Source organism: Narcine bancroftii, chromosome 13 (assembly GCF_036971445.1).
Source record: "Narcine bancroftii isolate sNarBan1 chromosome 13, sNarBan1.hap1, whole genome shotgun sequence".
NCBI lineage: Eukaryota > Metazoa > Chordata > Chondrichthyes > Torpediniformes > Narcinidae > Narcine > Narcine bancroftii.
This window is the reverse complement of record NC_091481.1, coordinates 10620088-10644090: the sequence shown is the minus strand read 5'-3', so window position 1 is coordinate 10644090 and position 24003 is coordinate 10620088. Positions and strand designations below refer to the sequence as shown.

General features: G+C 38.8%; 1 protein-coding gene across 8 annotated transcripts in view; it reads right to left on the bottom strand.

The window, feature by feature from the left end:
* nrf1 (nuclear respiratory factor 1) overlaps positions 1–24003 on the bottom strand; it is a 62290-nt gene that overhangs the window by 19146 nt on the left and 19141 nt on the right. For 7 of the 8 annotated variants that reach the window (XM_069908897.1, XM_069908901.1, XM_069908898.1 and 4 more), the window contains 5 exons: positions 18222–18380; positions 16629–16814; positions 14125–14226; positions 10505–10662; positions 3501–3625 (listed from right to left, as the gene is read on the bottom strand). In XM_069908897.1, the coding sequence (XP_069764998.1) occupies positions 3501–3625; positions 10505–10662; positions 14125–14226; positions 16629–16814; positions 18222–18380 (730 nt within the window). The remainder of the gene's footprint in view (positions 1–3500; positions 3626–10504; positions 10663–14124; positions 14227–16628; positions 16815–18221; positions 18381–24003) is intronic. The other variant, XM_069908900.1, reaches the window with a different exon arrangement.

The window sequence follows — 24003 nt, the reverse complement described above, 5'->3', positions numbered from 1 at the left end:
TTCTGGGCAAATGCGTCAGGGTTTATTGCTCTCTGATCCTGATCGTGGGGTTTTGGTGGTTATGAGAAATGGGTTGAAAATGGAGCTGAGGTCAAGGTCACATTGAGGAGCACATGGCCTCCTCCTGCTCCTGGTTGAGTTCTAATCAAAGAGTTAGCAGTGATGAAATTGCACACCAGCAAGGGACTCTCACCGTAGAAATATACTCCATCATGGAGCTATCATCAGTATTGCCTCCTTGCTGTGGTGTGATTCTACAGGCGCTGACACACCGTTGACATGGATTTCTATGGGTGATAGGGTGTTTCCGTGGTTGCTGGCTCCCTTCTGGTGTCTGCTTTATTAGATTTTGACAAAGAATACGTTGTTCAACACAAACCTGTTTTTTCTTACCCCCTTCAAATGCCTACTCAATTGATTCAAGTGTATAAAATGCTGAGTGTACCACAGGGAGCAACCTGAGTTCATTAGCTGGCTTACAAGCCAAAATTTGTTTAAATTGATGAAGCTATAACCATTATTGAAGACACATAATATTTTTCAATGAGATGAGAACTAGATTCCTGTAAATAACCACCTTTGAGGGAGAGAGAGAGAAAGGAAAAAAAAACCAAGAGAACAGTGTTTCATATCTTGATAAACTCCAGAATTCAGCAGAAAAAAAATTCAATAATTCTTACATTGCACAGAATCACAGGATGTTGCCTGCCTCTTAGGGCCAGGCAAAATTGCCCATGACAGCTGTTGATCTGCTTAGTCTAGTGACCGATAATGGATTGCATCAAAGCTCTTTAAAACAGCTCAAGAGGCGCAACTATTTTTGGATAGAACAATTGTGATGCAGGGGGAGGAAGATGACATTGAAAAAAATAAAGCAGAACTCTCCTATACAGTATTTCTTCAATTACATTCAGATAACTAAAAGGACATGACACCACACAATACCATTGTCTGACTGCCTGAATATATTTTTTCCACTGACAACTGGGTGGCTGGCTGGGTTCTCCCTAATTTTGAGGCAATATAGACGCAAAAGAGAGATGAAAATGCATTGTTCATGAAGCTTTAAAACTAAAGGAGCCAAAAGGATGTAGAAAAGCCTTATAAACATTATGAAGATAATTATGTAGCTGGGACACATTGAAGGGGAAGTGAAAAATCAGCATTTATTCAGATGTTTTTACATGCTATAAATAAGACAACTTTTGAGATGCAATATTCAGGCCTGGTATACACTACAGAACAGTTGCTGTGCCCACTTACAAAATTACAAAACAATTCCAAGTGGAAAATGACAGTTTTTATATATATATATATATATGACAAAACACTGTTGGAAGGAAGGAAGCACTGCCTTGGAGGAAAATACATATACAAAAAAGTTCCCAATGTTGTGTGCTATCTCCCCCTTGGCCATGTGTAAAGATTAATATGATTAAGTTAGTCTCTTGGAAAATCTCCACTGCTAACTTGACAGGGTTGAAAGCTAAGGCAAATGTTACAGATGCTAAATTAAAGTACTCGTAAATAATGGAGAAGCCCAGAATTTCAAAGAGACGTTGATATCTAGGAAATAATCAAGCAGATTTAGATCAGATCCACTATTCAGAGGATGACATGTCATATGCGAGTTAACACATTCCTTTTTTAACATCTGCAGTCAACGTTAGTCTACTCAAATCTTATTGGACCAAACTTCCCCTGGTTAGATCGATACCTTGTACAGGTTTGAACCAAACCAAGTCCAAAAGCATGCAAACTTGCATAAGGGGAAATCTGCTTAAACCAGAGGATGTGGATCTATTTCTGATAGTTTAATCAAGACTATTTGAGGTAAATTCCTTGGGCAATATTATACCAGATCATGAAACAGAGTGACAAATACTCTATTCCACAAAACATCCACTGTAAATCTTGAAAACAATAATCCCCAGATGCCAACTTGAGTGAAGAAATAGTATGAGTTACTCAATGATTCCAGTTCTTTTGTTTTGCAGCACAAGCTCCTCGAGTCAAATTCACGAAGCACATACAAAAGTATGTGCTTAGTTATGGCTGATTAAAGTCCCAGACATACATACATGTATGCTGAAATGCTGAGGAGTTTTTATGAATGTAGTTTGCATCACATTATGATGGATATGGTCATAAAACTTTCATGACAGCTTGTAATCATTAAATATTCATTCCGGTAATGCTTCAGACATCATTTCATGACCAATTGCCTGGAGAACGGAAGTAACATCCTCCGATGTTTGTGCAGTTACATTTATAGAAGATATAGCTACACCACTTGGATTTCTTTAGACAATTATAAATTCTTTCAGAAAATCCACTCAGTTCAGTCTAAATCTTTATCCCCCCCCCCCATCCCCCCATCCAATAGGTTTGCTCATCTTGTGTGTCTCGTGGATAAGCAATGTGCAATAAATTCGGATTCTAGATAACAAAAGGTTGGAATATAGTTAAATATTCCACTCAGTAAGACCGAGAAAGCAAATGGTGAACAACCCTGGGGCAGAAGGAGAATCCAAATTTAGGAATTCAAATTTAGGACAGATTTCATTATATAGTTGACTACCATTTGTGCATTCATCTAGAAGAGTGGTAAAAGTGGATGTTGGACAGTCTGATATTCTCAACTGGAGTAAAAAACAAAATAGCCATTCCTCAGCCTTATCTATTATGGAATCAATAGAGATTCTTTTCAAAGTTTGGAGAGATCTTCACAAAAATACATTTACAATTTGGATTTAGTGCCTTTCAAAAACTCAAGCTACTGTAACGCCAATGAAGAAAATTTGAAGCAGTCAGAGCGGTGATGCCCATACAAAGGAACATCTATGTTAATGCCTCAAATGGAATCCGCACTGTGGGCTTTTAGGAAGCAGATGAATTTTGAATCAAGCTTTAGTCTCTAATTTGATCACGAGTATCCATTGCATTACTACATAACAGCAGTCATTGGAATTTTAAAACGATTTTTTTGGGGATCTGAAGTATTTTCCAGTGTCAGAAAGAAGTGATTAATTGAAAAAAAATCTTGTATTTCTACACTATTTTCACCTAAATTAGTCGAAAAAAAGACAAAAATATTCGACAAATAATTTTAACCGCAAATTGAAAAAACAACTTTCATATCTTGTGCTCTTCTAATGCAGAGACAAATCTCTGAACACTGTAATATAAAGGAGAGAACAGGTGAGCAGCGAAAGCACAAGAGATGGAGATTTTGAAGGTTTTCAAAGTGAAGAATAAGTTGGTGAAGGAGTCACTGATAAAGCAGAAAAGGCAAAGAACATGACGTAGGCTGGTGTTGGCAGACTGAAAGTGCTGTGGGGAACTATGAATAAAGGAGGAACAAGACAAAGGAGGCATTCTAAGGTGAACAATATTTTATCTATTGAAGCTATCAATGGTAACAACACTGGTGTACAGAAAAATGTCAAATCTAAACAAAGCCTAATTAAACTTTATATATAAAAAAAGGCATTTCTTACCATTAGCGTCCTGAACCCCAGTCAGTGCACCTACAGCAGCAGCAGTCTCTCCCGATAGCACAATTTGACCTCCGCCCTGAAGGGTGGCTTCTGCAAGCGTGGCAACAGCATGAGCAGCAGCTTCACTGCAATGGAGAAAAATAAAATATATTGGGCATGCAATGGATTTCTTGATGCTGACAACGACCAGCAGAAACAAATAAAAACATTAATATAAATAGGCACATGTTTACATGCAAAATCAGGTAGCAAATTCAGTGCCTGGCACTTTGCAAACAGCTACCCATGTTCATTGCCCTCCCTCCACCATATTAAGTAGCCATCATTCAATTTTTTAAGGTACTATTAAATGCTCCCATTGAACTCTCCACAATGCTGTCTCGGTTACAATGACTTGCTGCACAAAAATCTCTTGCCCTCTTCAGTTGAGTGACCCAATTTTTTTAATCTTACTGGCCAATAGAAGCAGTTTGACATTATTTTATCTACCAAGACCACATCTTCACTTGAACATCTCCATGAAATTTCCTCCTAAGCTTCTCTGCTCCAAGGACAAACCCAGCTTCTCTGTTTTCCTTGGATAAATAAAAACCCTGGTATCTGGAATTCAAGCATCTGGCAGCCTCAAGCAATCGGTAAAAAGAAACCCGAGAAAAATAAATTAAAAAATTAAAGTAAGTAAGAATAAAATAGGTAAAAAATGGCTAAAATTGTAAAATTAAATGTTTTCTAAATAAACACATAAACCTTTGATGAAGATGGCAGCAAATATTCAGCCAGTGGAGTGCCTTGGTCGTGCTTTGCTTGTAGTAGCTGTTTGAATAAAGTTGTTTGAAACAGCAATGGTGCCACCCAGGATGAAGAGCTGGTTGATACCAGTCACAGTTTGGGAGGCTCTCTTAAAGTGTCTCCTTATACCTGCTTAGTAAGTGCTGCCCTGGTCAGAAGCTTTATCTGTAAACTTGTGGGGTGGGGTTCACTTATCTATAATGTTATAGTTCATTTTTCAGGCAACTCTGTGGAGGGGGGGGAACCTCCAAATGCAACAACAGTTGTGATTGAAAATAATGTGAAATTCTTTATGGTTTCTATATTCACACAAATGAAGTTTGTTCAGTGTAAATGCAGTACTGTATTTTTGTCTTTTAAATTGTTTATTCTTAATGCAAGTATATTAGTTAGGCAATGTAAAAGTAAGTTTTAAGCAACTGGAAAATACACTTATCCAACATCGACCAATCCCCATAAGTGCTAGATACCAGGGGTTTCAGTGTATATTTGTGGATGATATAGACATGAAAAAAATGCTGGAAATCTGAAATATAAACAGAAAATGCTGAAAACACTCAACGGGTCAAGCAGCATCTGTGGAAAGAGAAATGTTAATGTTTCAGGCCTGGGACCCTCATATAAACTGGGAGAGAGTAAACTCAGATTACTAACAGATGGCCAAGATGGGTAGAACAAAGGAAGCATCTCTTATAGGGCAAGACCAAATGAGTTCATGCAGCAGTAGGGGTAGCATTTAGGATCATATTATGCTTCTTTGTCTCTACAATGTGCTGCCAATAGGATAGGACCAGCAGGCCAGATTACACAAGCAGAAAAAGGAAAACAGTCAAATGACAAAGGCAGAAATGGCCAGTTCTATAGAGACTGAAAGATGCAATGGTACAAACATGTTTATATAAATATACAGGTTTCAAAGGGCTATTAAAAAAAATGTGTTTTTTTTCCAAAAGTCAAATTCCCCTCTGTAAAAATCTCCCTCAATGGTTTGTTTGATTTTATCTTTCCAGGCAATTCAGCAGATAGTCATTATGCAGCTAAACAAATAGAAAGAATATTGACAGGAGGTCAGTAAACAGAAGACACTGAGTTTTGAAGTACTTCTATGATGTTCCTGTGTTCTGTTCTAAGAGGTTATAAAACTTGCCTATCAAGAAAGAAATATTCAAAGGATTAAGATCTTTATGTGACAAGTTATTTATTTAGAAAACAAATGACTACTTGAACTCAACTTCCCAACTCCCAAATCAGGTATACCATGTTATTTCTGGCCTCCAATTCACAGCTTGCAAGTGGTAGAACTCTGACACAGTTTAAAAAAAATTATACAGCACGGTAACAGACCATTTTGACCCACAAGTCTTGTGCCGCCCAATTTACACTCCATTAACCTACACCCCTGGTACATTTTGAACAGTGGGAAGAAACCAGAGCCTCTGGGGAAAACCCATGCAGACACAGGGAGAACATACAAACAGCGTGGGATTCGAACCCTGATCCCAATCGCTGGCGCTGTAAAAGCAGCACACTAGCCGCTACATCAACAATGCCGCCTTATGGGAGAAAGAGGAGAGTGAAGGAAATTGGCAAAGGGGTGGGGAGGAAATCAATAGTTTATAGAGAAACAAAATATCTTATGAGGTGAATGTGTCCTTTTTTTAATATCACACTATGGGTTGTGGTTATTGACAAATGTTTTAAGTTTAAGTGAGACTCTCGCTGCAATGATAGAAAAAAGAACATAACAATGAATACATGATAAAATGTTCAAAATGCATTATAATTCCAGTTTAAGATCCTCATACTGCCTGGAAAATACCAGATACTACTGCCCCCTACTGGAATTGATCAAAGTTTAATAAAAAAAACATTTTGAGAGAATTTTTTCAAGGTTCTAAGGAGTGGATCTTGTCTACTTATTCACCAACACCTGACATCATGTAAAACCTTGCACAAATCAATACCACATGAAATTTATGAATTTATAGCTCTTCCACTGCAAATCAGCCAGAGATGCATCCAGCAGAATATTGTTAAATCAATTAGGTTGACAGTGAGTAGTGGCTGATGTTTAAATATTGACAGCATTAGCCTAGTATAGTGTAGTATAGTATAGTGTAGTGTAGTATAGTATAGTATAGTATAGTGTGGCTTCCAACTAAGAATAACTGCAGTTGATGTAGCTCTTTTCAGGGAAATAAAAATCTTCGTGCAATTCAGTTTAATAAATATTAGATTTGGGCAATGCTGACCCTACACCATTCTTACTCAGTAACAAAGCTTCCAGAGCAGTAAAATAATTTTATTTCAAACTGATAGAATGCAGAAAGAGGTTAACCTGCAGTGTCCTGTATAAACTTGCGCTAGGCTAATTATTTTTACATAGGAAAACCCAAGGAACGTGGCTGAACGGACTATTCAAAAGGCAGAGATGATGTCTTTCATCTTTTTATCAAATCCTTCATTCTTTTTAATGTTGGCCAGTAAGAAAATGTGACCAAACATCCCTGGCAAATTGCAAAATCAGTACCATTCAAATTTGGGTGCTGTTCTAGAATAATCTACAGGAAAAATTTGCTTATGTAACAGAAGTATTTCCAACAGATGCCTCACAAAGAGAATCATAACCTCAATTAATTGTAGTCAGTCTGCAAATTAGAAATCCCTTCTCTACATTGCTTTATGATCTCAGCGTGCTTGACACTATCAAAGTTTGCAGTAAAAAAAATCAAGTAACTGCTTTCATCCAAGACTGGATTATCTTTAAAAACATTGCTGATAGGTTTTCATAATTATTCAATTTCCATTCTGGCAATGCAGTTGTTTTGCTGTTCCTAGCCAAAACAGAATCAAGAGTCGCAAATGGAGCAACATCATAGAAGTTAGGAAGAAGAAAAAAATCAGACTGGGCATCCTGCCTCCAAGTGTGTTGAAATATCATAATGCATGGATGCTGGGTCTAAAGACCCAGCATCAATAGTCCCACTCCCAACCCCCCAACTCCTTATTAATCTCCCAAACTCCACAGATATCCATTCTCTGGGCTCGCATGACAAAAGGTTAGTTGCTTGTCAGAAGCTTCAGAATGAGATTTGAGCAACGAATTTCACAATGCAGAAAAAGACCAGACAGCTCAAATCCAAAGTAACCTCATTCCACACTAGTTCATCATAATCCAATGTTATATTTTTCATTCATTCCCAGTAGATGTCTTTTATAAAGTATGAAGTGTTCAGACTGAAGGAAGACAAAGAGCAGAATAATGAATCAGGGTTCTGTGAGGAAGCACTAGGTAGGGCAGCAATGTATTGTTAATTAAATAATAAGTTAGCACAGTAACAGGCCTTTTCCATCCACAAGCCCATGCTGCCCAATCCTGGTATGTTTTGAATGGGGTGAGGAAACCTACAGAGACATGGGGAGAACGCACAAACTCCTTACAGACAGTGCAGAATTCAAACCCATCTCTGGCGCTGTAATAGCATGGCACTAATTGCTACGCTAATGGTGCCACTGTGCACTCATTCTTACAAATTTATTTATATATCATCTATATTTTATCTATACATTATCTTCTGCTCCTTATTTAACGTCATCCACAATTTTTGGTTGTACTTCGAATTCTCCTTTAAGCCAAATGATAAACCTCCGTGGTCCCAGTGCAGATACTTGTGGATTACAAATTGGCACAATTGGATAATGAAGGACTGTTGAAAGTTGTAGAGGCGGTGGGGAAGAAGGGTGCGTAGGGATTGCGAGGCAAGCAGATAACTGGCAAGAAAAGAAGTTGACTTATTTTTGTGCGACACTGTTTTGATTTCCATGGCAGGTTTCAACTTTCATTGAAATTTTTAATTTCCTTGCCTTATTTTTGAATTATAGTCCTTTGCCTCATCAGACCTCAATTTAAAACAGCATACAGAAACAGAACTGCAGATGTTGTAATCTTGAGTGAACAAAGAGAAGCTAGAGGGATTCAGCGGGTCAGATGGCATCAAATAGCATATGTCGCTGAAATGGAGAAAGCAGGGAATGGGAAAAAAATCATCTTGTTCAGAAAGTTCCTTTTTCTATTCACACTACAATCTACCTGTTCTCTCCATGGACTCAGCTCAAGTTATTTAATTTCCTTGGGAGTGCAAGAAATTCTGCATCGATTAGTTTGCTCACAAGAGACAATTGAGCAAAATTTTAGCATTCATCAGCCTCATCATTATTTGGCTTCCACAGCTAACATTTCCCCAGTACCAATAGCACAAGGCACTGATTGTCCAGAGTCGAGTATTTCAATTTATCCCTTTTCAGTATCGTTGAAAACTAAGACATTCCACTCATTCTTTTGGATATAGAATCAAGAATCAGAGGAAGTCTGTTTTAGGTTTGCTATGGTTAATTCAAGGGGAACAGTTAAAATCTCATCTGCTGACATAACCACCCCACCCATTCTACTTTACTCATGCATCAGTAACCAGTACCTGAAAACATCTCCAGCTGGTGTTATTTTAAATAATGAGCTCTGAACTACACAATAGAAAAACATGCCATGGCCCCTGTCACAAGTGGCCTGTGCGCAGCAATTTACAGTAAAAATCTCTTTGCTTTGTGCAAAAAAACAAACTGTTGGAGCAACTCAGTGGGTTGAGCAGCATCTGCTGCTTGACCCTTTTCCTCCGCCCCCCCCCCCCCCCCGCACAGATGCTTTTTGACACCACCGAGTTCCTCCAGCACTTTGCTTTTTTGCTCCAGATTCCAGCATCTGCAGCCTGTTTGGTTTCCTCTCTGCTTCACCATTGAATTGCAAGATATATTTTGATGTGTTCTGCTGAAAGATGCCAAGATTTCCTTGACAGATGACCAAGTTTATTCATTGAGTAGAACAATCTCTTAGACCTGAGAAAGCTTGACATTTAACTCATGGTTTGTTCAAAGGCAGGGATCAAAGCCATACAACAGCAAAAAATAGATTAAATGAAACAGCCTCTGGGTAACAATTTTTGCGGAGCCTTCACCCAACAATGTAGGAAGTACAGAAGCCAATTTGCACACAGAGAGGTTCCACAATCAGCAATGTGATCGTAGCCAGAATTAGTTTTAGCAAGGCTTAATGATGGCCAGGATATCTCTATTCTTCACATTATGCCCATTTAAGAGTAGATAGGGCCGTTGTGTCATTCTCAAGGATAGATTTTCCACAATATCTAGGTACACAACGTAATAACAGTACAAGGTTTACTCAATATCTTATCTGTGATTCCTAATCAACATTCCATTTAAACATAAACACAGAGTGCCTGACCAGGTGATTTAGAAAGATTGTTGAACATTCTTCTACATCATAATGCAATCATGTTTGAGGTTCACACATGATGACTACATCTCTGTGAAAAAAATCAGGGAATATCCCATATTGGAAAGGGTGAGGAAAGAAACATGTGTAGAAAAATCAGAAGTTTAAGATGGATCACAAAGCACTGATTTAGGATACACGTCAACCAATCAAAAACCCAATTCAAGGCACAAACAGATACATTTCTGGTGATTAGTTCAATGCTGGGACTAATTCCATCTTTGCTCATTTTAAGGATAGCAGCTAATGATGTCTCGGGTGTTCTGCTATTTAGCTTCCTCGAACTGAGGTTCATTAAATCAGGTGTCAAATTTGCATCTTCCTGGCCTGAGCTGCTCCAAATCAAGTGACAGCTTAAGATGTTCATTCCAAATTATTCTCTTATCCTACCACACATCTCCAGTCAAATTAGATAAACACAGCCTCCGTAACCTTAAGTGATGCATCCTGGCCATCTGGTCAAGGTTAGAAATTCACCATTTCTGTGCCATTGCCAAATCTGCGAGGTGGGTTCTGAGAAGGCTGAAAGAATCTTATGCAAGCTCAAATTTCACTTTACCCATTCTTTGCCTCTATACCACCACTCCATTTCCCCTGATCAGCAAATGGCAGTAAGGTCGACAATGTATGGATCTGAAAATTGGCACTGTGCAAAGAAGGAGAACCAAGTGATCCATGTCCAGCTATTCAAAATATTTCAAGTAAATCAGGCTACAAGGATGAGAAATTATTTCTTTAAAATAACAGACTGAATTTTAAATGGAAAATGCACTTGAGGAAGAATCTAGGACATTACCCAGCTTTCAATGAGAACCGAATGGAAACAATTTGTAATGTTATCCTTGCGTACCTGCTGGCTGACACTCACCTGTTCAGTGCCATGGTAACAGTGGCTCCTTGCTGCATTTCTTGGGATGCAGCTACAGCAGCCTCTGCCAGGGAGGCCACAGCCTGGGTGGCTTCGGAAGCCTGGGTCGTCTGGATTGCCATTTCTCCACCTTGCAATGTGGCCCAGTTCTGTTCGACCTGTTCAATGAAAGCATAGCTTTTTAATCAAGGGAAGACAGCACTGATTTAAGTTAGGTTATTAATGCTGTGTTGTAATAATTACTTTATTTTTATTTTTCTTTAAATCTAATTTTTTTGTTTTATTCATGTGATAAAATCTTTAAATAAAGTTTTAAAAAAAGGGAAGACAGCAAAAAAAAACCAAAAATAATCACCACAGATTAACATTTCTTCCTCCACATGAAGATTTTGGGATTATTTGAAACCTCAATCATATTTGGTTGAGGAGACGAGGGTTGCTGCAATCGTGCAGTTTTTATTGTAATGAACCCCAATTAAAATGAAGTTTCCCAGACCTTTTCTTTAGTGATACCTTGCTGTGGCTTGAAGCTAAGTGACAATGTGGCTCTTTCTTAAGATTTGGAAGGACTTATTAAAGCAAAGGTAAAATACTGTACATTTCTCTTCCTCTTCAAGTTACCGCCAATTTTTATTGAGCTTTCAAAGGTTTGAAACATCAGAAGATATTTCTGGATGACTAGATTGGGTATACAAAAAATGCAGAATCTCAGAGTTGTAGGATGGCAGGACGATAAAAAGGCACAAAATCATGAAAACGTTTGGTGGGAAGAGAATTTTAAAGGCCAAGTCCAACCAGGCCAGAGATCGGTATAAGGTCAGAGAATGAGGGCAGCACAGAGGAAAAAAAATCATAATTCAGGTTGGAAGGCAGCACACATGTAATTAGAAGGAAATAGAATTAAAATTATCTTCATTTTCTAGGTATAATTCACTCGTCCATTTCTTATGGTTTTGCTTCTCTGTGTGCAGTTGCTCAGCATCATTCACTTTATGTCAAATACAGATAGCTATAATTCACAGCAAGGAGGCATTAACCAACTTCCCTGGTTTATGCAAGACCACTCCTCATTCTCCTCTATCCCTCTGCTCCCTTTCCTCCCACTCCACCCCCTTCCCTCTCATTCACAGAACTATCACCCCTCCCTGTTTTCTGTTGGGCCTTCTCTCCCTTATCCACATATCATCTCTTGCCTGTGGCCTTGTACTCCTCCCCTGCCCCTCCCCCCACCATTTTATGCAGCGTCTGCCTACATTTTACTTGATGAAGGGCTTGTCTGAAACTTTGGTTATGTATCTTTATCTTTGCTATATAAAATATGCTGATTGACCTGCTGAGTTTCTCCAGCTGTGTGTTTTTACTTCAATTACTGTGTCTGCAAACTTTCGAGTTTAATTCCTGGACTGGACCAATGCTGACTTTAATCGGCCTTTTTCTCTCCATTAAATCTTTTTAAACCGCTGCAACCGTGTCTGCCTGTCCCGCATCGGACTTGTCAGCCACAAACGAGCCTGCAGCTGACGTGGACTTTTTACCCCCTCCATAAATCTTCGTCCGCGAAGCCAAGCCAAAGAAATCTTTTCAGTATTTTCATTTCCAAATCACTTTTGGTCCAAAATATACGTACACCTGGCAGCACCTTGCATTGTAATTGATATTAAGCGGATATCAATGGTGCAATAAATGTCTTATTTTTTATCTCTATTTGCTGACATTCCTTAGAGTCAACACTGTCATTCTCTCACTTTGTCATACTTTCACCTTAATGAAAACAGCTGGGCATGGTCATGAGCACAGAGGGATTAGAGGCCATTGTGTTTAGAAAAGATAACAGCACAGCATTTGCCAGGCTGGATTTTTTTTAAATTGCCTTCATCATTAATAGAGTTTTTGCACCCTACTGAAACAATGGGAAATACTACTGGCCACAAAATTAGATTAGATTCAACTTTATTACCATTGTGCCAATGAAATGCAATTAGCATCTAACCAGAAGTACAAAGAATAGTACTATTTACAAGTAACTGCGAATAAAAGCAAGTGCTCCAGCAAACAAACAAGTATTAAAGTACTGACAGTACAAATATGAGTGCAAAACTGTCACAGCCTCAGGAAAGAAGCACGTCCTGAGCCTGCTGGTTGGGGAGCAGAGGCTCCTATCGCACCTACTGGATGGAAGGAGAGTAAACAGTCCATAGTTAGGATGAGAAGCATCCTTGATAATGCTTTTCCCTCTCTGCCCAGGCAGCAAAAAAAGGGTTCCTTATTAAATTTCCATAAATGGGCGAGGTGAAACCAAGATACCAAGTGACTCAAAATTTACATTCTCAATGCATTGTTCCTGTGGCTTGACTTCAAGAATGGCATTCAAACACCGAGACTTTTCAATACAGAAAAGAGGGTCACAGGAGTGTCCATCACATGGCACGTACATGGAGGGGCACAATTCCTTCTGAAGATATGGTAGACAACTCAGGCGTTATCATTGTTTAGAAAGGAGAAAAATACTCCAAAAAATTACAAATTAATCAGGCTAACTTGGGTAGTGAGTTAATGGTTTGAAAGAATTTTTAAGTTCAGTATAAAGCATACAAAGGGTCAAAGACACCCAAGATTATTTTCTTTTTAAAAGGATGGAAAAGTCTGACTAATATAACTATTGCTCTGAGGAAGCAAGAAACAAAGGCAAATAATGTAGCAAATTTGATGTAGTTGACATGAATTTTAAGAAGGCTGCACAAGGAAGACTGATTAAGAAACTAAGAATCTATAGGATCCAATGATGGGTTTAATACTGGACAAATAATGGAAAACAGTTGATGAGTGCTTTAATGATAAAAAGGTTCTTTGCAGTGGAGTTGCACTGGGTTCAGTTGTCTATTTTAATCTCAATGCATTAAACTTAAAAGTAAGAGTTTTGATTAAGAGCTTAGTTAAATTGCACAAAAACTGAACGCGTTTTATAGCCTGGAAGATATCTGCAGGAAGACTCATCGGGGGAAAGTAAAACAGCAATTGGAAATCAGTTCTATGTTTGAGGTAATACATTTGGAGAAATCAAAAAAGCGACAAGGAAATACGCAATAAATATAGCAGCATAGATTTAAAATAGAGATTAAAGGGGAAAAGCAGAATATGACTCAGTATGTGATGCAGAATATAAATGCAGGAAAGTCATGCTAAAAATTGCATTCAACACTAGTTAGGTTTCAGCAAGAGTTAGCAAATAATTTTCATGATCATCTTTTAGGAAGGATTCTTCCTGACTGCTCCTCATCTACACATCCCTTTCTAAATTGTATTATTTAAGAATTGCTCTTCAAAATTCTTTGAATAACTAACTCATTAATCATATTAGCCTGATTGGCTTGTGATGATTCTGCTTGTTATATTCCTGCTCCTGAGTAGTTGCGAACAAATAGTAAGATGGACTTAAAGGGTTGAGTATTCTCCTCATTCTCATTCCTTTGTCTCATGCCTTTCTATTCTCGTTAAAACTAGGTGGGTGACTCTATTCCCTCCCAGTTTGATATTTTGGGTTCCAGGAATGTTCAATGGGAGGTTGAAAACAGCATCTCGCCCACCTTCCCCAAGAGCACTCGTGCAATTGCTGTCCTCACCTCTCCATCCTGTACGGTGGAATAATTCACCTGAGCAACAGTTACCGTTCCCGGGAGATCAGAAGCATCAGCTAGAGTCGCAACTGTTGCACCCGTGCCAACCTGCAAACAAGGGTAAACAAGAAAATACAGCGCTTTTATGTTCAGCAGGGTGCCATTATTCCCTACCCATTTTTGCCCTGAAGGTTGTTCCTTGTTTAATATTAATCTGTGCCTCAGGTCCACTTGATACCAGTGCAAAGCTACAAAGTCTGTATTTCCCATCTTTATTCTGAGCTTGGTGGGGGCAATGGTGTTAGGCTCTTTTTAATTGGACATACTGTAATTGTTAAGAAGAGGGCCAAATGAAGAGTACAGGGCGTAGGGAAATGAAAATTAGCCAGAGTCCCATGATAAATACTTCAGCCTCATCACAGGAAAGGACGATCAGGTAAAGGAAGGATCAGAATTATATGTGTCGCACTCTATAAAAGACAGACAGAAATAAAAGATCTGCATTTTATGTGTTTCCCTTTGCTGAATGATATTATTAGAAGAAATGTTCTCATCATGCAAGATGTGAAATAGTTTTATTTGTAAACTCCCACTGTAATAGTGCCTTCTTAGATGTCGATTGAAGGCCAACTATGGGGCAAAATACCAAGAGCAGTCTTCTTTTAACTGTGCCATTGGATAGTTCACATTTAATTGACAGACCAAGACTCTTAGATAAACTTTCATGCAAAAACTATATCTCTGAGACTGCAGCATTCCTTCGGGAGATTCAGCCAAGATAATGTACTCAAGTCACTGTTGTGGGACTGGAACCCAAAATCTCTGAATCAGAGGAGAGAATACCATCATTATCATTGATTAATATTTGTTAATTATTTGATATTTGAGCAATGGTTACAAATGAATAATGAGTCGAATAAGGATCTCAAAAGGTACTGGTGAGGCGGCATCTGGAGTACTGCATGGAGTTCTGGTCTCCTTACTTGAAGAAGGATGTACTGGCTTTGGAGGTGGCGCAGACAGAGAAGGTTCAGCAGGTTGATTCCAGAGATGAGGGGTTTAGCCTATGAGGAGAGATCGAGTCATCTGGGATTGTACTCACTGGAATTTTGAAGAACGGGAGGGGATCTTATACAAATGTAGAAAATTATGAAAAGCAGATAAGATAGAGGTAGGTCAGATGTTTCCATTGGTGGGGGAAACTAGAACTAAGTAACGTAGGCTCAAGATTCAGAGTAGTATATTTAGGATGGAGATTAGGAGGAACTGCTTTTCCAAGAGAATGGTGAATCTCTGGAATTTGCTTCCCAATGAAGCAGTGGAGACTATCTCAAACATATATTTAAGACAAGATTGGTTAGATTTTTACATAGTAGGGGAATTAAGCGATATGGAGAAAAGGCAGGATCATCCCCATCTACCTATCACCAATCACCCATGATCTCATTGAATGGTGGGAGCAGGCTCAACAGGCCGGATGGCCTGCTCCTGACTTACATTCTTATGTAAAAGTCATTATCATCAGAACTGGGCAGAAATTTAACAAGCTAAAGTTCAGCAACATATTCAAGCAAAATATTTTCTCTAATGTATCAGTCATTCATTTACAGCTAACTCAAATTTAACTCTAAAATACAAAGGATGGTTCAAAGGTATATCAGCAGCACTCAAACCAGCAGGAGGCCTACCTTGACCCTGCACTTGTTGTCTGACACAATTCATTATTTTACAACATAAAATTAACAGATTGGAACCCACTGATTGCTAAAATACAAGTGGATCTGTATGCACAACTGGTCTTAAAGACCTACAAAGAGGTAAAAGTAGTCCAAAGAAACTTCAGGGGAATGCTTTCATACAAATGAGGAGATACCAAAACGTATGGAGGTTGTAGGTCAATTGGGTGTAATTGGCTCATGGGCCAGAAGGGCCTTTTACCATGCTGTATTTCTAAATTTAAAAAAAATAAAGGGAGAACTTCCCTTGCCTGAGCTGTTAAGTGTTTCCAACATTTTTTGTTTTTATTTTGAAGTACTTAGAATTGGGGATATTCAATTGGATTGGGGAGTCTTTGAACTTTTCTACTGCCTTGGGCTGTGAAGGTTCAGTCAAAATTCATTCAAATCAGAGATTGACAGTTTCCTGGATATGAAGGGAATCAAGCGATGTGTGGAGCGTGAAAATGATGCTGTGACAGAAAATCAACCATGATCTTGGTGGATGGAGAAGTAGGATTGAAGGATCTAGAAGGACCGCCTATTTCATATATTTTAAAAGATGGTAATGTACAAGAAGTAAATCACTGAAATCTGTAGACACAGTGGTTGAAGTAAAAACACAACATGCTGGAGAAGCTCAGCAGGTCAAACAGTGACCTTGATGGAGCAACGGCAAAGATACAGAACTAACGTTTCAGGCTTGAGCCCTTCATCAAGGTATGGGCACCTTGATCACATAGTAATGTACAAGATGTGATTCAGTGAGAAGCAACAAAAAAACTCTGGACTGACTTGTATAAGGGACACTGTCCCATCCGGGTTACTGATGGTCTGCACCACTGTCTGAGAAGGGACAAGATGGGCGATGTGTGTCTGTGGTGGAGTCTGTTGATCCTCAAAAGCGTATAACAAATCTTCTCTTCCATGTTGTTTGTAACAGTTTTTAACTATTGTTCTTAGTGCCTGTGTCCAGGATACCTATGGCAGAAAATTCAACCTTTAGGTACAATCATATAAAATACCAATTGGTCTATTTGTTAACCACTTCCATTTCACTCTGAAAGATATTGGATAACAGCAGAGGTAAAATACTAGCTTTGATTTTTTTCACAGCAGCAGTTACCAGATAGTCACGAGGAACAGGTTGATGATATAAAATATGCATTGGACATTTTGCCTGAGTGGTTTGACAAAGGAGGAAAAACCCAACACCCAACCCACCAATTTTCCCTTGCAACCGCTGCAACCGTGCCTGCCTGTCCCGCATCGGGCTTGTCAGCCACCAACGAGCCTGCAGCTGACGTGGACATTACCCCTCCATAAATCTTCGTCCGTGAAGCCAAGCCAAAGAAAGAAGAATCCTGCCCTATGAAAGCATGTTCTCTACCAAATAATTGTCAAATGAACTTTAATTGCTGCTTATATGATCGTCATTCAGCTATTGCAGAGCTCTCTGTTAAAATTCATCATAATATTCCAAGTTGATTGGTACTTTGCAATAAATTATGAAATTAATACCAAAATTAAACTCCACCAGTCACTTCAAAAGCAAGACGACACAAAAACTGAAATCAGAGTTTTCAGGACCCACGGCCCCATCACTTTCACCCAAACTCGCAGTGATCAGTCTCCCAGACAAAAGTCTCATTGTCACATCCAACTAGTACCCAGCTCCCACTAGGTCAGCTCACTGTCTTGATGGAAACTAATGTTAAAATGGAGGGACGGGGACATGCCCATCCACCTTCACTGCATTCACGCAGGTAGGTGGAGCGTATAAAAGCCAGAGGAAAGCTGTCTTGAAGGTTCTATGCAAAAGGGACTTCTGTAACGGCCACATTGTAGTTCTACGTACTGATCCGTGCTGCAAGTTCATCCCCTTCATTCCTAAGACTCCTAGCATTGAAATTGACACATTTCAAACCCTCTAACTGGCTATGTTTATGTTTTGTCCTCGCCTCTCCTTCCTCACTAACTCACAACACTTTGCATCATGCTTTTGACCTTCTGCTCTACTGTTTGTACTCACATTCCAGTTTTCACCCTCATGCCAAACTAGTTTAATTAGTTTACCCACAAGAAAGCAAAACTTCAAATGTTATATTTTTTCACCATTTTTTATAAATTTGCAAAAGAATTAGGACCTTGTACAAAATAACTATGCAATTGTCATTACTCCTTGCTGATAAATGTTTACGCCTGAAAGATGACAGAAAATCAGTAATGAATTACAATTGAATTGCAAATTGTTAGTAGAAAAGGACATAAACACAAAGTGTTGTAAATTTCAGCTGTTTACCACCATCTTGTCATTTGCCAATTGGTTCCATTTCATAAGTTTCCGTTATCTAATAGGGCCGAGCAGCTACGCAAAATCCTACTTACCCGTTGTTTCTGCTCCTCTGAACGTACATCACTTCGAACATTAGCCCACGGGATGTCATCAGGCCACCATACGGGCCGGCAGCTCTCCTTCCCCCAACCAGGTTTCCCACGGCCAGTAGAGTATTTCAGCATTTCTGGTATAAAAGCTCGGAGCTGGGCCTGGGAGAAGCAAGATGGAGAGAGAGAAAAATCCAGCTTACCAGTTGTAAAGAATCAGATTCTCAAACTTAGGGCAAAAACATTTTCTTCCAGGTTTTATTTTATTTTTATTTAAAATATGGAGATGCTCAAGCTGCTTTGTTGAGAGGATTCCTGTTGATCCTCAAAAGCGTGCACTTCATACTTACTGCTAACTAAAATATAAATACATTGAGTGCAACTCGTGAAATTCTTCCGTTTTTCTGATGTCACTTAATGAAGGAGAGATGCTGGAGAAGGGGAAATGTGCTTTATTTGTGAACTAGATGATTTCAAAAGCTACAATACTGAGTGAAGGCTGTGAGATTATCTAGCTATCTTAGTAATCTTTGATTATTTTGTTCATGATTCAATTCAGATGTTGGTATTGGGAAATCAGAAAGCTTCCCAATTTTAGACACTAGAAATAGTACCTCCAGTGGACTGTAAATTAGCTCACTACTTTGAACTCAATTTACTCATCCAAAAAGCAAGTCTTGAAACAAATTGTATCTCATCCATTGATTGAAGTGTATTAATTCCATTCATATTGGACTAAAGCACCAATTGAATTAGAACTGGATTACCTGCGTTCAATCTGAAAGACTAATTGTTCAAACCATAGATTGATTACATTTAACACAGCAGGTCATACAGTATGCAAGGAAAGCAAAGGGAGTGCTGATGTTTCATGCCCAAGAAGGGCCCAGGCCTGAAACGTCAACTGCCTTTTGCTTTTCATGTATGCTGCATGACCTGCTAAGGTTCTCTAGCACTTCTGTGTACTGCACTGGACCCCATTATCTGCAAATTTCTTGTTTACCTCCATTTGACTCTCAGTAAAAGCACCTCAACTTGTCCCAATCTTCTACTCTCATTCTCTAGCAAAATAAATTATTTCCTTTTCAATACCTATCTGAGCACCTTTCAGTGGTAGCAATGAATCTGCCATCACTATCACACCTTGCACTTTAGTCCAAACCCTAATCATTCATGGCATTAAAAAAAAGGAAATCTTCCTACCATTTTGGTTCTTTTGCCAATCTCCTCCATTTCTATGATTTCTGTGTGGCCTGGCTCTTGATTCCTCTATTGTTTCATTCTATGCCTATACCCTTCTTGGTTTTAAACTGTTCCATTCAGTCCCCTTGCAACCTTTCTAAGAACAACCCTGGTTTCTCCACACAATTAAAATCCTTAATCCCTTGAATTATTGTGGATAATCTCTTCTGCGCCCTCCCCAAATCTTCCATTTTTTTTCTAAATTATGGATACAATTTCCCATGGTAACCAAACTGACATTGGGTAGCCAAGTCCAAAATTACTTCTTTGCCCGTGTTATCATTTGCTCACACCTATAAAGTCCAGGATACCATGGAGTGTCTATATATCCTTTCCATATCTATTCTATGTAATGTGATATTATGGTGTCTGACTTGGACTGGCTCATTTCCCAGAACCAAGTCTAGTAATGCCCCTTTATTTGTGAACTAGATGATTACAAAAGCTACAGTATTTAATGAAGGCTGTGAGATTATCTAGCTGTCTAGCTATCTTAGTAATCTTTGATTATTTTGTTCATGATTCAATTAAGATGTTGGTATAGGGAAATCAGAAAGCTTCCTAATTTTAAACACTAGAAATAGTACCTCCAGTGGACTGTAATTTAGCTCACTAATTTGAACTCAATTTTCTCATCCAAAAAGCAAGGCTTTATACAAATTGTATCTCATCCACTGTCTTTTTCACATCTCTGTAATATTTCTGTGTTAACTCCTCAACAGTTTTCCACTATTATTCACTCAAGAGAATTATAGTTTCAGAAATCTAAAAAGATAGTTTCCATTTCTTTTGTTCAAATATTTTTGCTCCTGTTGTTCTGCACTCTTTTTACCACACTATCATTTATTCTATACATTTGCCTCAATCTTCCTACCAAATGCATTACTTCACATTTTTTGGCATTTGTTGCATTTGCTGACTGCACCAGCTATTTAATCCTGCTGTAATTTATGAGCATCAGCCTTGTGATTCACAAAAACAGTCTAATTTTCATAATCTGCCACCCTGAGGACATCAGTAGCACCAGTAAGATTGAACAAGAAATCTACGAGTGAACATACACATTTCAATGAAAACTAAATGACGGCGAGATAACTAATATTGTTAGCTCAGGAAAGACTATTCTGCAAATATTTCAAAACAAACACATCTGAAACACATGATGGAAAGACAGCATATTTTAGACAGAATGAAGGTTTTTGAAAAAAAACAAGTTCTAAAGATTTATGGAAGAAAAATTCAAGACCCTTGTGAGGCTCAACTGGTTTCATTGACTAACTGAGACATTCATTGTATTTTAATATGCAACTGCTCTCAGTTTCTAGAATTTTTGTGTGCGTGCATGCAGGAGAATAAATAAATTATTCCTCTGGGCACATTCTAATGACATCTGGAATTGAGACAAAGACAGTACAGGAGGCTGAGCTGAGATTGGCTCCCATGTGGACCATTGACATTTGCTACTCTTCACATGGACCACATGAACTGACACAGGCCATTTAATCTTGAGTTTATTCTATAGTAAGTTTGCGATTATCCAAAATCCTTGGCACCTGACTCTTCTCGGTTATCTGGATTTTTCGGATAATCGAGATATTTCTTTAAACAGACCAGTAGCATCAGCAGAACACTTATATCGCGGTTAAACACAACAAATTACAATGGAAGGCTTTTCAAGTATGAAATAATGAATTAACATCTAGGTCTACATATCATAATTCTTACTAAAAAACATGATCTCGCTTACAAAATGCAACAGCAAACAATAGAATTTCTGCGCGATGGTTTTTTCCAGTTTCCTCCAGTGTCATCAACCTTATTAACAATGGTTTTTGTCAAACTCCCACCAGAGCTGTATCTTTGAACAGTACATGGGAACTTCGTTGATTCCAATAGCATCAGAGCCCCACTTGAGTAGTTGGGTAAAATCTTGCCCTTGTAGTTTATCTTTGACTCGTACATGAGTTCTATTGATTCAAAATGGCACTAACCGCACATCAGACCCCAACATGAGCACGGTAGGTAACATTTTTTTTTTCACCTTTATTTCAAATTGTGACATCATGTCTCAGCCAAAAAAATTTTTTTGGATATTTGAGAAGTTCAATAGATCGGTTTCTGAATAATTGAAAACGTATAGTACAACTCCAATTATCAGAAATGGTTGGGACCAGACTCATTTCGGATGACTGAATTTTTCAGATAACTGGTCATTTTTTAAAAAAACAGGCCAGTAGCAACAGAAAATCACTGTATCAATGTTTAAACATCAACAAACAACAAGGGAAGGCTTTTTAAGCCTTAATGTTTAATTCTCACCAAAAATTGCTGGCCGCTGCTAATCACTGAGACCTCCCAACTGTCACTGCTGATCCCAGACATGTCCCCACTGCTGCCGCCAATCCCTGGGGAAGCTTCTCGGGCCGGTGGAACACTCACTGGCGAGTCAGCAGGATCCAGTCTCCCCGTGGGCTCATTCCAGCAGGGGTTGTTCTGGCTTTGGGTCCTGGTTCTCGATGTTGGAACCCGACACAGACCCAGTCTTCGCCTGCACATATTCACCCTCCCAACCGCTGCTGCCGATCACCGGCACCTCCCCACCAAGGTCCCACTCCAGCCAGAAGCCCAAGGTCTCCACTCTTGCCCAGAAGCCCGAGTTCCCTCTCTTCTTGATGATGCCGGGACAATAGATCCTTCTGACCACTTGCAGTCCTAGCCAGTCTGTAACCCAATTCCACTTCCACTTAACATGACTGTTGTACCATATACCAATATTTTGAAAAAAAGTCTTGTTTTAAAATGAACAGTTAATCTGTTGTCAATTTTTGAAGCAATCCAAAACCCATTATGTAGAAATGGTTTCCAATTTTTCTCCCATTTAACTGTGATGTTCAGTCTCAGATTTCCCAACGAGATCTATGTTACTGAAAATTCTGATTAAAATCACTTTAAAACTTTATACATTTCAGGGAATATAAATCATGGCTCCTGTAATCCTTTTTTGAAATTTAATTAGGTTTAACTTTTGATCAACAACAAAACATCATTCCTTGCATGTTACTGGATATATTATCAATGCTGGGCATGAGAAAATAAACAGCTAATAGTTGGGGGCAAAGTAACAGAGTGATGAGCACGCTGAATGTTTCGACAATTGGGGTTCTCAGGAGAGAAAAAGATGAAAAATTCTCTACTATCCAGGAAAGTATCTAATTTACATACACTTGCCCCCCAAGTGGACATGTGAACTTTTCACTGAAATTTTGAACATCTGAACATCAGGTTTACTGAATTTTGCTTTCCAACTTGCACCAAGTAATGCTACTATGAGCTTTAGTGGAGCGGTTCAGGTCCAAAGGGCGAAGTGGCTTCAAGTGAGCTGTGATGAGGGAATGACAACATAAAACAAAAATACTAAGAGCTTATTGTCTCCAATTTTTTTTTTCCGTGATTCATTTGTTAAAAGAAGGATAATTCATCTCCTTGCCTGATCTGGGCTGCAAACAATAAGGTGGTGATTTCCAATACCATTTGGGGCAACACGGTTAATGTAGTGGTTAGCACAATGCCGTTACAGTGCCAGCGTTTGAATCATGTGCGTTTTCCTTCGTCTGTGTGGTTTTTCCCCAGGGGCTCCACTTTTCTACCACCGTTTGAAAAGTACCGGTGGTTGTTGGTTAATTTGGTGGCAAAGGCTCATGGGCTGTAAAGGGCCTGTTACCGTGTTGTATATCTAAATTTAAATTTAAGAAATATCCACTCACTTACATTTGCGGTAACTTGAAGCAGTCAACCAACTAATGATCATTAATAAACAAATCTATGACAGCATCAGGCATACCCCAAGAAAAAAAACAGAACTAATTCCAGTGTCAAGAATGATGAACACAATAGCAATACTATACAGTATAGTAATTCGATCACTCCAGATTTTTTGTTCATTATTATCCCAGCTGAAACAATGCACCTTCCAGCAACAAACCCCAGTACCCATGGGCTAATTTTTTATTGTTATCTATTCATCATGTGTTCAGCAATGTACCTGTTACCTATACTAATTAAATCTTTGGCATTTCAAAGTAATACTGTGTACGTGAGCATTCTGATATACATCAGAGATGATAAAATACTACACGTGAAAAAAAGGTGAGGGTGGGAGAAAGGGAATTAAATTTTCAGTGAGCAAAATCAAAGATCTAGTGCTGGCACAAAATGGCCTCCTGGAGATGAATAAACCCCAAGATTTCAGCTTCAGTAACCTGGCTTACTCTCTTCTCTTTCTAAAACCTCCTCCCCGATCTGCTCCTGGGATCCTTTGGCCACTTTCCAGATGGTTTTAATTGCAGCATTGGGAGTGTACATGGCTGCAGCAGCTTGATGCTCTTGTTAAGAGGGTCCTTTTCTAATCCACTGGGGACACAATCAGCAGCCTGATACCTGGTGCAGCCCAACTCTAATTAGCAGTACACAGCAACCGACTCACCTGCCTCACTCAATAACGAGGAAAATAAAACACACACTCTTGTGATGCCGGCATTCACTA